The 13,271-nt window shown below is 50.5% G+C and overlaps 1 protein-coding gene across 1 annotated transcript in view; it reads right to left on the bottom strand.

Annotated features, from left to right (window-relative positions):
- Positions 1-3,373: 3,373 nt before the first annotated feature.
- HTRA1 (HtrA serine peptidase 1) overlaps positions 3,374-13,271 on the bottom strand; it is a 53,079-nt gene continuing 43,181 nt past the window's right edge. The window contains exons 4-9 of the mRNA XM_010358000.2: positions 11,303-11,497; positions 10,796-10,828; positions 9,475-9,589; positions 8,102-8,159; positions 6,187-6,282; positions 3,374-4,090 (exon numbers count right to left, since the gene is read on the bottom strand). Coding sequence (XP_010356302.2) covers positions 3,922-4,090; positions 6,187-6,282; positions 8,102-8,159; positions 9,475-9,589; positions 10,796-10,828; positions 11,303-11,497 — 666 coding nt within the window. The 3' untranslated portion in view covers positions 3,374-3,921. The remainder of the gene's footprint in view (positions 4,091-6,186; positions 6,283-8,101; positions 8,160-9,474; positions 9,590-10,795; positions 10,829-11,302; positions 11,498-13,271) is intronic.

The raw sequence follows: 13,271 nt of genomic DNA, 5'->3' as shown, positions 1-13,271 counted from the left end.
GGAGCTGCAGCCCCACAGTGAGTCCCAACAAGGGAACGGGCAGTTAGGACAGCACGTGGCCAGCGTGTGAGCTCCTGGCAGGGGAGCCCTATGGGGCAGATGGTGAAGAGATGAGGAGGAGCTTCCATGCACAGGGCAGGGAGGGTACTAGGATTTAGGTGTAGAGACAAGAGAAAGAACAGCCTGTTCAAGGAATGGAAGTGAATTCCACATTACAGAGCCTCGAGAGCAGGAGAGGAATGGAGAGGTGAGAGTGGAAGGAAAGTGGGAACCAAGTCGGGAAGGGGCTCAGATGTCCCAGAAAGGTGTTTAGACTTGTTCCAGGGAGCCTGGGGGTGAGGCAGGGCTCAGTTGTGTGCTCCTGACCTGTTGCAGACATGGGAGCACTTGCCTCCTCTGGTCAGACACACCAGGCCAGGGGTTTGGGGCCCCCACTCTCCCCATTCTTCCCCACTTCTCTTCAAAGGCATGTCCTACCCCCACCAGAGACAAGCTGGGTGGCCTTGGGCAAGTTACTTAATCTCTCTGAGCCTTCATTCCTTCATCTATAAAATGCTATAAAAATAGTTTCTGGCTGGGCGCGGTGGCTCAAGCCTGTAATCCCAGCACTTTGGGAGGCTGAGATGGGCGGATCACGAGGTCAGGAGATCGAGACCATCCTGGCTAACACGGTGAAACCCCATCCCTACCAAAAAATAAATAAATAAATACAAAAAACTAGCTGGGCAAGGTGGCGGGCACCTGTAGTAACCTGGGAGGCAGAGCTTGCAGTGAGCTGAGATCCGCCCACTGCACTCCAGCCTGGGCAACAGAGCGAGACTCCGTCTCAAAAAAAAAAAAAAAAAGTTTCTATTCCCTGGCATTACTGAGGGGACTAAGTGAGATATGTGTGTAAAATGCTTGTACTGTGCTTGGCACAGAAAGCCTTAGCGACAGCACCTGCTGCCACCTTCCACACCCTTCACGCCACATCCACACTCATTCTACGGTAGCATTTACTACATGACACTGCCATTTCTATTGTTAACATCACTCCTCTCCCCTGGATGCAGCTCAGATATGACGCCCCCTCTCACCGGCCCTCCCTTTACCATGGCAAGGAAGCCTCCAGTGCCCAGCTGTTGGGCTCCAGAATGCTAAGCAATGTGCGCACCTGTCCCAGCTGGTCCAGGGCAGCAGTGAGTGGGCCTCCAAGGCTGGAACACTCACAAAGGTCATGAAAAACACATGTCTCTAAATGGGAATGGCTCTCCAAGAGAGATCTGATTGTTCTCATGCCTCAAGAATAGAAAAGAGTCCATCTCCTGAGCAAGTTACCCTTACCCTGGAGGTGGGGGCAGTGCAGCAAAAAGCAGCCCCCAGGGCAGCCTGCCTGCTCCCACGAGCGTGCTCCAGACTGTCCTCAGCCTTGCCTGCTCCCTGGACTCAACCAGGGAGCTGATGCTGGACACACACCCAGAGCAGGGACCTCATCAGAAGGTCAGGGAGCTGAGAGGGAGACCCAGAGAGTAGGTCTCCTTTTTTTTTTTTTTTTTTTTCTTTTGACAGGGTCTTCCTCTGTCGCCCAGGCTAGAGTGCAATGGTGAGATCACAGCTCACAGCAGCCTTGACTTCCCAGGCTCAAGCGATGCTCCCAGCAAAGCCTCCCAAGTAGCTAGGACCACAGGCACACACCACCACGCCTGGGACTGAACCCACGATCGGGACGGGGCTGGAGTTTTGCCTGCATATGTGGTCCCATACAGAACACAAATGGCAGCTTGCCACTTTGTTGCGTATTACATGTTTGGTTACATGGTTGCACTTACCCGTGAGACTCTGTGTCCCATGGGGGCTGCTTGTCCTGGAACCCCCACCTCACATTTGAAGACCTTCAGAATAGTTGTTTCTTCTGCTTGCTTTAGGCTGTGATGCAGGGTTTTGCAACATAAATTAGTCCTAAAGCCTGGAGGCAGAGCACTGAATTGAAAGAGCATAGCTTTTGGAGTTATAGATGGATTTGGATTTGTCCAGTGTCCTGCAGAGATGTTGCAGAAGTTTACAGAGGCCTCAGGCCGGTCCATCACCAGGCTAGTTTCTTCCAGCAGAACCATCTGTGATCTCCCGGATGCCTGACAGGCTGAACACCGATAGGCTCAGGCCAGGACTGGGTCTGACCTCAGTGCCACCCAGGGCATCCTCCCCACCTGTGGCAGCACCTCAGCTCCGGGGACCACCCAGGAAAGCAGGCCCACATATAAAACATCTGAGAATGAACCCCTGAAGTCACAAGCCATTCTGAGTCATTACCTTTAATGGAGAAGGGAGGGAATGCAAAACACACTTCCAGAGCCAAAGGACTCACTGGCTCCTTCCTGACTCTACTAGGTCATCCAACCAGAGAGCAGAGACACGCCAGGGTTGCAACGGGCCACAGGCTGCTCAGATGCCGAGCACCAACACTGACGAGGACTGTGCTCAACTGGACTGCCCCTGCATTTAAGTTGGCCCTTTGGCCTTCTGCAGCCTTCCCAGTAATGAGCTGGACCTTATACCTCTGTTGATGGAGGAAGGATTCAGCTCTCAATCAGGAGAACTGAACCTCCATCCGGTCCAAGGCCCTCGTTTTGACTGCTGACAGTTGGAAAGCTTTGACCCACTACTCTTGGCGTAAACAGCATCCTCTCTGGTGTGTGCTCCCCACAGGGACATAGGTCTGTGCAAACTTCCAAGCTAAAGTTGTGCGAGTCCTCTTGGGTCAGCTTTCCAAACTTTTGGAAAGCTTTCATGGAGATAAAGGTGCCTACAGCTGCTTTTGGTTGCACCTGTTTGAGGGCATGTCAAGGGGAGTCTTCCTCTAAACTCACCAAGGCTTAAGGCCTAGTTTTATTTCACAACCCAGGACAAATGAGATCAGCTGCAGCCTTGTGCATCCTGGGCCCATTCCGGGGTTGCATCCTGGTCTCCTGAGCTGTCTCCCTTTCAGAAAGAGACTTGGCTTCTAAACTGAAGCTCTAGGGAAGGAGAGCCTGTGTCTTTCCTGCTCTCACTGACCACACACTTAAAATGCCTGGCACAGAGCAGAGGCCCAGAAAATCTTTGTTGACTAATTGCATGCTGTATGATGTCAACAGATTATCTTTCATTTGACAAGCTCCGGATGCGAGTGCAACTGTCCTCAAGTCCCGCTTCATAAAGCCAGGGGGTCCGAGCAGAGCTGTTCATAACCTTGGTAAATCCCATGGGATGATTTTGAAATAACTCAAGACTAAGAGCTCAAACCTGCATGGACAATGCAGTCTAATGAGGAGCCCACTGACATTAGAATCATGAATCATTCCAGAAAGACTGCAACAAGCTGCTCTTGGGAAAGGAAAATAAGCACTGCAGAAAGCAATGTGTAAGAAGTACTTTAATAGCTCAAACTCAGAGTCATCGTGCTCCCAGTTCCAAAGAGATTCCTAAAAGAGGCAACTCTGGCCATTTCAGAAGCCAGCGTTCACCCACCCGGGGTCTCTGTGCATTGACCTTTGGGTGCTGACTTGGAGAAAAGCACAAACGTACCCCGTCCCATCCCGGCTCCCATGGGGCTTCTTCTATCTACGCATTGTATCGACTGCATTAGTTGGTCTAAGATGATGACTCAGTTAAAGGAGGAGACAAATGCTGGCTGTCTAAGCAAGAATGGCCCAAGCTGGCAAGAAAAAGCACATTGCATACATAGGATACGGAAGGGCAGAGCTTCTGCCTGCGGATCTGCAACATTACATTTGTTTTGCCTGAAAACTATCAAGAAGGATTCTGTTGGCCAGGGAGTCTCCACTGAACAAACAAAATGGCGGTCAAAAGTCTTGAGTGTTCTATTCCAGCAGCCCAGAGTCCTCATCCGTCATCCATGGGAGAGTCTTTGAGGGAAACATGAAGTCCAGCTCATGCCTCTGCCTATGGGTCGATTTCTTCGGGAATCACTGTGATCATGATGTCTTCATTACCCCTGCGGACCACCATGTTCAGGGTGCTTTCCCTTTTAATGACATCGCTGACGTCATTGGCGGAGACCACCGACTGTCCATTGATACTGATTATGACGTCATTTTCCTTGAGGCCACCACTGCAACACAAAGGGAAACACAATGGTAATGTTTCCTGTTTCCATTCCTCCTGATCTGACTTTACATGGACAGAGGCACAGTTCAGAACCTAAAAGCCCAGAGCAAACAGGACTGGATGGTGGTGAACTTAGAATAATTCAAACCATCAGTGGTTCGGGCACAGTGGCTCGTGCCTGTAATCCCAGCACTTTGGGAGGCTGAGGCAGGTGCATGACCTGAGGTCAGGAGTTCAAGATCAGCCTGGCCAACATGGCAAAGCCCTGGTTCTACTAAAATTACAAAAAGAAGAGCCAGGTTTGGTGGTGGGCACCTGTAATCCCAGCTACTCAGAGGCTGAGGCAAGAGATTCACTTGAACCCAGGCGGTGGAGGTTGCAGTGAGCCAAGATTGTGCCACTGCACTCCAGCCCGGGTGACAGAGTGGGGTTCCGTCTCAAAAAAAATAAAATAAAATAAAAAATGAACCATCAGTAGATTGGATACTTTTTAAGGTATTTTTTTTTTATTATAATGTTCTTCCCCCACCTTTTTTTTTATCTTTGAGATGGGGTCTCATTTGTTGCCCAAGCTAGTCTTCAACTCCTGGGCTCAAGGGATCCTTCTGCTTCGGCCTCCTGAATAGCTGGGATTACAAGCATGTGCCATGATGCTGGGTTCCTTTTGAGATTTTTAGGCTAACTCATCCATTATGTCCACTCTAGAAATGCCTATTAACACTTGCATGGCCTTATGACCCCCAGGAGATCAAAGGTCAAGATTGACCCCAAAGTGGGGAAGGATGTACCAGGTACTATCTGCCACGTAGCGTGACCATGGCCAACTTGCTTATAAAGGGTATTGCAACTCAGAATGCAGTTCCTACAGGGGTGGGCAGAATGCTTCTGTTAAGAGGCACTCCCTTTGTGTGGTTGCCACTATAACTGTAGCTCTTATATAGGTCAGTGTCAAAACGCTGTCATGGTCCTTCATATGGGCCAGCATAAGGGTCTGCAAACTTTTTCTGTAAAGAGGTCCATAGGAAATATTTTAGGCTTTGCCGAATATATGGTCTCTGTTGAAGCTACTCAACTCGGCTGCTCCAGCACAAAAGCCACCAAAGATGTCATAAACCAAATTTCAGTGGACACTGAAATTTGAATTGCATACAAATATAACATGTCACAAAATGCTATTCTTATTTCAGGATTTTTTCAACTATTTAAATGTTCTCACTCATAAGTGGGAGCTAAACTATGAGGATACAAAGGCATAAGAATTATACAATGGACTCTGGGGACTCAATGGGAAAGGCTGGGACAGGGGTGAGGGATAAAAGACTACAAATTGGGCTCAGTGTGTACTGCTTGGGTGATGGGTGCACCAAAATCTCACAAGTCACCACCAAAGAACTTACTCATGTAACCAAATACCACCTGTTCCCCAAAAACCTATGAAAATAAACAATTAAAAAATAAGTAAAAATAGAAATAAAATGCAAAAATTATTCTTAGTCCACAGCTTCATATAAAAGCAGGCAGTGGGCCAGATCCAGCCCCAGGGCACATTTGCTGGCCCCTGGTCTAGCACTTTTTTCTGGATATTCCACCAATACAGGTAACAAACCCTGATGGATGACTGAGCTACTTCTTGTCATGTTACTTTGATATTACTTGGGTTATTTTTCTGGAGGTGTTGACAGGTATGGGCCTAACTGTCAGAGACAATCTGGAAGACTTTAGGAGAAGGGTCCCAAAGCCTAGAACAGGACCACCACGTGAGGGCTTCGGGACACTGTTCCTGAAACCCTCTCTCGGGCCAGCCAGGCCATCCCAGAGACTCATTATGAGTCTGCCATTGCTCTGTCCATCTGGAGGGGCCTAGTGGAGCGAGGACTTTTGAAGACAGAAGGCACCTTCCTATGGATGAGTCTCAAGCCAAGCCAGGTCAGAAGGCCTGGCCAGCAGGAATGACCAGCAACGTCCGGCCACGTCTGTCAGGGATCAACACCGTCATCTGAGCCAGTAGAAAAGGAACAGCGCTCCCTCTTCCTGCTACCCTCACAGGAACAACAAGAATATTAGGAAAAGGGAAAATAAGGGAAAATGACTCTAACTCACGCTTCTGCTGGGGTATCAGGAATTACTTCAATGATATACGCTCCTGAGGTCACGTCTGGGAAGTCCCGGTGCCGGTCCTTCAGCTCTTTGGCTTTGCTGCTCCAGAGAAAAAGCACCCGTGTTAGTGTGAAGAAACACCAGGCCTTCCCCAGGCAAAACTCAAGCTCTCACCAGTTCCCTTCTTCTCCCTGGGTCTGATGTAAAATTCTTCCGGGAGTTCTGATCCTATTTTAAAATTGCCTCTCTACCAGAGTCAAAGATTTACTTGGTAACAGCAAGGAAAGTGCTTTCATCATTATTATTATTTCTTTTTTCTTTTTTCTTTTTTTCTGAGACAGAGTCTTGCTCTATCACCCAGGCTGGAGTGCAATGGCGCAATCTCAGTTCACTGCAACCTCTATCTCCTGAGTTCAAGCAATTCTCCTGCCTCAGCCACCCGAGTAGCTGAGATTACAGGTGCCTGCCACCAAGCCCAGCCAAATTTTTCATATTTTTAGTAGAGACAGGGTTTCACAAATTGGCCAGGCTGTTCTCCAACTCCTGGCCTCAAGTGATCTGCCCGCCTCAGCCTCCCAAAGTGCTGGGATTACAGGTGTGAGCCAACAATGCGCAGCCATCATCATTGTTATTATTTCTTAATTAATAGTAGCTATTACTAAGGAGTCAGTAAAGTATAGTGGTTGGCCCTGTTTGTAACCCTAGCCCTGCTATTTGCTAGCTGTGTGACCTCAGACAGTTGCTTAACCTCTCTGTGCCTTCATTTCCTCACCTGCGAAATGGGGATAATAACAGTACCCTACAACATGAGTTGTGAGGATCAGATGAGGTCATCCCAGTAAAGCACCCGGCCTAGTACATGTGATACATAGTGGCTGGCATCACTGTGGCTGGTGATCACCGCTACCACTCCCTGATCTGAGCCTGGCCACACATCAGAAGAAACTGCGCTGTCATCCCCATCCTGAAGAGGAGGAAACTGAGGCACTCAGGGGTCATATCGTTCCCAAGGTCACAAGGCAGGAAGTATCAGAGCTGGAACAGGAACCCAGGAAGCTGGGCGCCAAGGGCCTACCATCTTTCCCTCCACCTCCTAGTTCCACAGGCAAACAACTGAGGAGACACTTTAACCTTGACAAGTGGCTCCATCTTCTGGAGTGCTAAGAAAGGAACCACCATTCATAATGTGTATCAAAATATATTAATACTTTCACAGTGAGTGAATCATTAATCCATCATAGTAATGAACACATTAATCTACCTCTTAGTATATTCTAGTCTTTTCCTACTTTACCTCTGACAGTTTTAGCGATGCCAGTTGAGTCTACGACCAGGACTCACGAGATTACAGCAGAATTTTTCATCCAGGTTAAAACACCAGGATGCCATGAGCCTGCCCACCACAGGCTGCAGTTCCACCAGCTCGGGGAAAACAAGCACATCAGTCATTCACTTCCCTGCCCTGGGCCTGCCCTGGCCTTCCTGCAGCCGCGGCCCACGAGCTGCTGCAGAGCGACGAAAGCAGAGTGCCTAGAGCTGTGGGAGGGGCTTGGGGCCCTCCTGGAATGTGGCTTTCAACAGAATGTAGGGTAAGGAAGACATGAGCCAGAGTGAATCAACAGCCCCACCACACACACACTGCTCAGGCCTGCCTTCAAAGAGGAGGGCAGAACCTTCTACACTGGAGGGCCAGCTGCCAATGAAGAAAACCAGCTCAGAATGCAAAAACACACGATAAAACCAAACAAAGGGGCCAAGGCTAATGACCTGTCCTCTTTCCCGATGCTACTTCATTATAAGCAGAAACTGAGATGTCTTAAGGCTGCATAAGCTTTCTCTTTCAGGGGTGCCCGTGAGCACCTTCTGAAGTTCAGGTTTATTAAAATTTAAGACACAGACGCGCATCCTGTTTGCCCACCTGGACGTGAGTGACATCATTCGGATACCAATGTACTTCTTCTTGGTGATGGCTTTTCCTGGTGAGACAACCAAGGGACAGCAGAAGGTCAGCCCAGGTGGTGGGAGTGCTGCGGACACCAGGGGCCGGGGGCCCAATCCCCCAGGTTGCAGGAAGGGCCACAGAAGGGCACACTGAGGTTGCGGCTCAAATCCTGGTTTGGACCCCTCCCCTCTGGGGGCCCTCGGGAAAGTCCCATCGTTCAGTTAACGGTCAGATACCTGGGCATGATCCTCAATTCCTCATGGCCTCATCCTGACAGCTGGCCCTTCCCCAGGCTTGCTCTACCCCCATGTATACCTGGAATGTGATCCCTCTGTCCCACCTCCACTGCCACCACCCTTGTCTGAGCCCCCAGCATGTCTCATCCAGATGACTGGGAGAGCTCCTTCTCCAGTCCCCAACTTCCAGCAACTCCTCCAGCAGACTGCCCCCAGCCATCAGAGTGTCCTTTCAGTGACATCAATCAGATCACGAACTTTCCCGTTCTTAAATGCGGTTAGGATGCAACCCAGGCCCCTCACCACGGCCTGCTGTGAGCCTGCTTGCCTGGCCTTGGCCAACTTTCCACCCCAGAGACCTCCATGCTGTCACTGTGCTCCGGCCCCCAGGCCACTCCAGGGGCCTTGTGTTCACTCAGCTATGCTGAGTCCTCTGTCTTTCCTTCTGGAGTGTTCCCCCTACATCCCTGCCTGCTGGCTCCTCCTCACTCAGACCTCAGTTTGGGAGGCATTTCCTGGCCACACCATCTCCACCAACTGCCTCTCCAGTCACTCCCTTGCCGGCCACCCTGATCTGTTTTCTTGGGAGCACTAATAGTATCTAATGTGTCTGATTATTTACTGTCAGCCTTCCCATCCCCCAACAGAACATAAACATCACACCGGCAAAGGCCTCAGTGGAGCCCCAGGCTCCAGTTGGGCAGTCTACTGCCAAGCTCCCTGCTTGACTTAGGCAATAAACGTTTGTTGAATGATCTCCCTGAACCTATTTTCTCATCAGCAAAATGGGACTAGTAATTCCTAACTGATAGGGCAAAAGAATTAAGTAACACACATAAACAAAGTGAAATAATGGACAGAAGTCACCTAGGATCGTGTCGGGTACATATTAGACTGACTCAAGTGACATTGTCATGATCAGAGGACAAAAATGGCGCAATGTCTGTGACCTTCTACCAGGGATTTAGTAATGTCCATTCCTGTTCACTTCTGGATCGGAGACGGCTTGGCTAGTCTTAGGGGCTGCCACTTTTCCCTTCCCCAATTCCCAAAGGGCAGTTGAGCGTCAGGCCGAATCTCCGGAGTCCCCGGGGCTATGTGGGCCTTGCCTACCTTTGGCCTGTCGGTCATGGGACTCGGTGAGGAACTTTTTAATCTTATCAGATGGGATTGCAAAGGAGATTCCAGCTGTCACTTTCAAAGTGTTAATTCCAATCACTTCACCGTCCTGAAAAGCAAGAAGGACGCGGCTTACTGAATGGTGAAGGTATACCGGCAGGCACACACCCAAAGAGAACGTGCGTGAAAGAAGTCCCTGAGCTATTGCAGCGATTGAAGCGGGGAGCTGCACGGAGGGGATCCCCGGGGGAGCAGGGAGAGAGGCATCAGGACCTCCAGGCAGCGTAGGCCACGCGCAGCTGTGGAAGAATCGCACCCACTCCAGGTCGCCACTGGGTGCTCACCTCGCGGTAAGCACAGATAGTTTCAAAATGCATGATATTATTTGCTCCTGTTTCACAAGGAATACGTTTCCAAAGGCTCAGAGTCCTTTAGGTGGCTGCCTACACCTTCCTGCTTCTCTCATTTCTAATGATCTTAAGATGACTCTGCTGACTTGAGGGGGAACCACCCTAGAGCTTAGGGCTGTCATGCTTCATTACCTGCAAAGCCATCTCCACTCCATCCCCAGGGTGCTGCGGGGGAGGCGGAGGGCAGAGCTGGGAGCACAGCTGCCCCTCTGCTGGGAAGGGAAAGCTGCCAAGCGGGGATACATCGCCCCGTGCACACTTCCCACGAGTGCTGAGATGTCAGTACCTGATGCCAAGGCCTTGCTAAAGACGGCCCCTACAAATGGCCCCGGAGCTGCCCTCTACAAATGGCCCCGGAGCTGCCCTCTAGCGCTGATGGTCTATGTTCTAAGGCTTCACTTTTTCTGCTCAAGTATTTAAAGGTAGACTTAAATGATATCTTTGTGGGTGGGTAACTCCTCCTCATTCCAGCCAGGCCTTAAGGGAGGATTCCTGGCCAAGAGAAAGTGTGTATGAGCCCAGCCAGCTCCTTCAGCAGCCCAGGAGATTTAATTTGGAGAAGGCGCTTTCAGTGACTGGCCAGCACTTTTGGTGACCTTCACCTTACTCCTGCATTGGTCCTGAATTTCACGGTGTTTACCTGTAACTCTGAGACACAAGTGTGCTCTCTGGCATAACATTTCCAACCCTCACCTCCAGCCTGCCTTACTCTTTCCAGAAAAGATCCGTAGGGTCATTTGCAAGCATGCAGTACATTCACAGAGCTCATTTTAAAGAAACTTGATAACAGGCTTTGGCAAGCTTATGTTTGAAAAGACCCCCTGTGTCAAAAAACAAAACAAAACAAAACAAAAACAGCGTGTACATAAATAAAAACAAACGACATAACGTTTAAAATACGTTACCAGGTTTACTAACGGGCCTCCCGAGTTTCCATACTGCAATTAAACAGAAATGGAAAGGTTACAAATTGTGTCATAACGTGGTCCAATCTATGTCCCTGCCTGGCCGTCTCCTGAGCACGGTGTCTACAGTGGGGGGCATGATTCTTCTCTGAGATTCATTCCCATTCATCTAATATTTTGCTGGAAAAAAATGACCTTAACAGTTTTCAGAAAGTTTTAGAGCTGCTGTAAACGGGGAGATTTTCTCTCTGAAGCCCAGAAGCCAACTGCAATCACCCTAAAGCACCCAATACAACTTCTTCCTCCTGGGAGGCTGGCTGTCCAGCTGCTCCAGCGTCACTGTCCCTGCCGTGTGACCCCTGTCATGCTGCTGGCACTAGAATCCACATGGCTTGGTCTAGTTCCATCCTTTAACCCAGACTACAAGAAAGTCAGAGACCGATGCTGACTCCTCTCCTCTGGCAAAACCCTGCCCCAACCCCCACCCACAGAGAGACAGAGGCTCACGTTGATGATGGCATCGGTCTGGATGTAGTCCATGTCTGAGTTCCGGAGCCCCAGCTCTTTGCCGCCTCGCTGGGTGGTGCTCACGATCCCGGTGGTGACTGTGTTTTGAAGGGAAAATGGGCTTCCGATGGCGACCACGAACTCTCCCGGCCGCAGCTCTGAGGAGCGGCCAAGCAGCAGGACAGGCAGCTTACCCTGAAACCACAATGGCTGGCATTGCTGAGTTTGTTTAATTTAACCAAATGGGTAAAGGCACAGATACCATGGAAAACCAAGCAGGGACAGTGCTGGGCCATTTGGAAACACCAGGCCTGGTGGGGAACTGAGCTCACGACTAACATCCGTTTACTGTGGGCAGGACCGGACTTCCCTCCCACCCGTAATCCACACATTACAAGCTGTGTGGGAGCCAGTGAACACTGAAGCCGCACACACGCCAAGGAAACCGTAGGGAGGGAACTGGAGGCCAAGTCGGGGTCTCATCACATCTTGAAGCTATCAGCACAGACTCACTCTGAAACCTTGAGGCCAAGAGACAGAGGAAGACAACATGAATTTAGGGTTTGGGGTGAGACTGCCTGGGGCAGCCTTCAAGAACCAAGCCCCGGGAAGGATCCCAAGCTACAGGCGGTGAAACCTGCCCGGCTCATCATGTGCACACCCGTCCTGAGCCCTGGAATATTTGGGGTGCTCTGTGGACAGGGAATTGCATTGACTCAGGTGCACGCCTATGCTGAGTACAGGGCCACATTGGTCAGGGGCATGGATGGAGCATGGGGACAGCAAGGCCTCCAGGACCCAAGACAGCAAGACCCAACAGGCGGGCTGTCTCTCCTCTCCTGAAAAGGCCCTCCATCAGACACCTGTGCTCCCTGCTCTGGGCGGGCTAATTGGCCACCTCCAGAAGCCCTGATCTCCAGTGCCCTACAAAGGCCAGGCAGAGCCAGGAGCCCCAAACAACTCTGCACAACAAAATGGAACAGAAGCCAGCTCCAGGGTCACCCAAGCCAAGGAGCTGGGGGGAACCACAGAAGGGCCTCCCTAGCTCTATCAGGGAAGGAATCGGCACCCCTTCCCTCTCTGCCATCCTCGGAGCCGAGCAAACCTCCTGAGTTCCTTCAGCCTTTGTTCACTTAGAACGAGCAGCTGCCCTGGAAAACATGGACCAGACCCAGAAAGCAGACAGCCACCCCAGCCCTCGTGGGAACTGCAAATCCAGAGCCTCACGTTTGTCTATCTCAAAAAGGAAAGAGCCAGGGGTCCAGTGGGGTGGGGCAGGTGGAACCAAGGGGTTTCTTGAGCCATCTCCTCCACCAGGGATGGAGCAGACACCAGCTGATGAGGGGGGTGACCACCATGCCCATTTAATAGATGAGGAAACTGAGCCTCCAAGAGTCTGGGTGACTTGAGACAGAGCAGGGATTGAAACCTGGGACTGAAACCGAAAAAACAGACTCTCTCCTCCACTACACAGCGCCACATCATGCCACAAATATCCCCCAACACATACTAGATAAGGAAGGTGCTGGGTGAGAGAGCTCCCGAAAGGAGAAAGGGGTGTGAAGAAAGAGTCTAAGACCTAAAACTGACTATACAAAAACTGAGGAGGAGGAAGGTCCCTCAGATCACAGATACCAAGAGGACCAGGAGAGCACTGTCCACGGTCAAGAGCACAGACCTGGGGCCAGGCTGTGTGATTTAGATAGGGGTCTGAGCTTACAACCACTCAGGTCCTCAGTTTTCCATCTGGAAAATGGGACTAACATACAGCTACCTCAATGGTCCACTGTGAGAAGGAAGCAAATGAAGATCTGAACAGCTCTTTGAATACCCGCTGGCTCCTGTAAGCATCATCTAGGTGTTAGTTTTGCTGTGAGCATCTGCGCCTCTGCAAATCCAACAGGGGGAACCTGAAGGTGGGAACCAACCACATTCCCACAGCCAGCCCATGTCACCCAGCCATGGTAAA

This window comes from Rhinopithecus roxellana, chromosome 11 (genome assembly GCF_007565055.1).
Source record: "Rhinopithecus roxellana isolate Shanxi Qingling chromosome 11, ASM756505v1, whole genome shotgun sequence".
NCBI lineage: Eukaryota > Metazoa > Chordata > Mammalia > Primates > Cercopithecidae > Rhinopithecus > Rhinopithecus roxellana.
The sequence above is the reverse complement of the archived record's forward strand: the minus strand, read 5'-3'. Positions and strand labels throughout refer to the sequence as shown.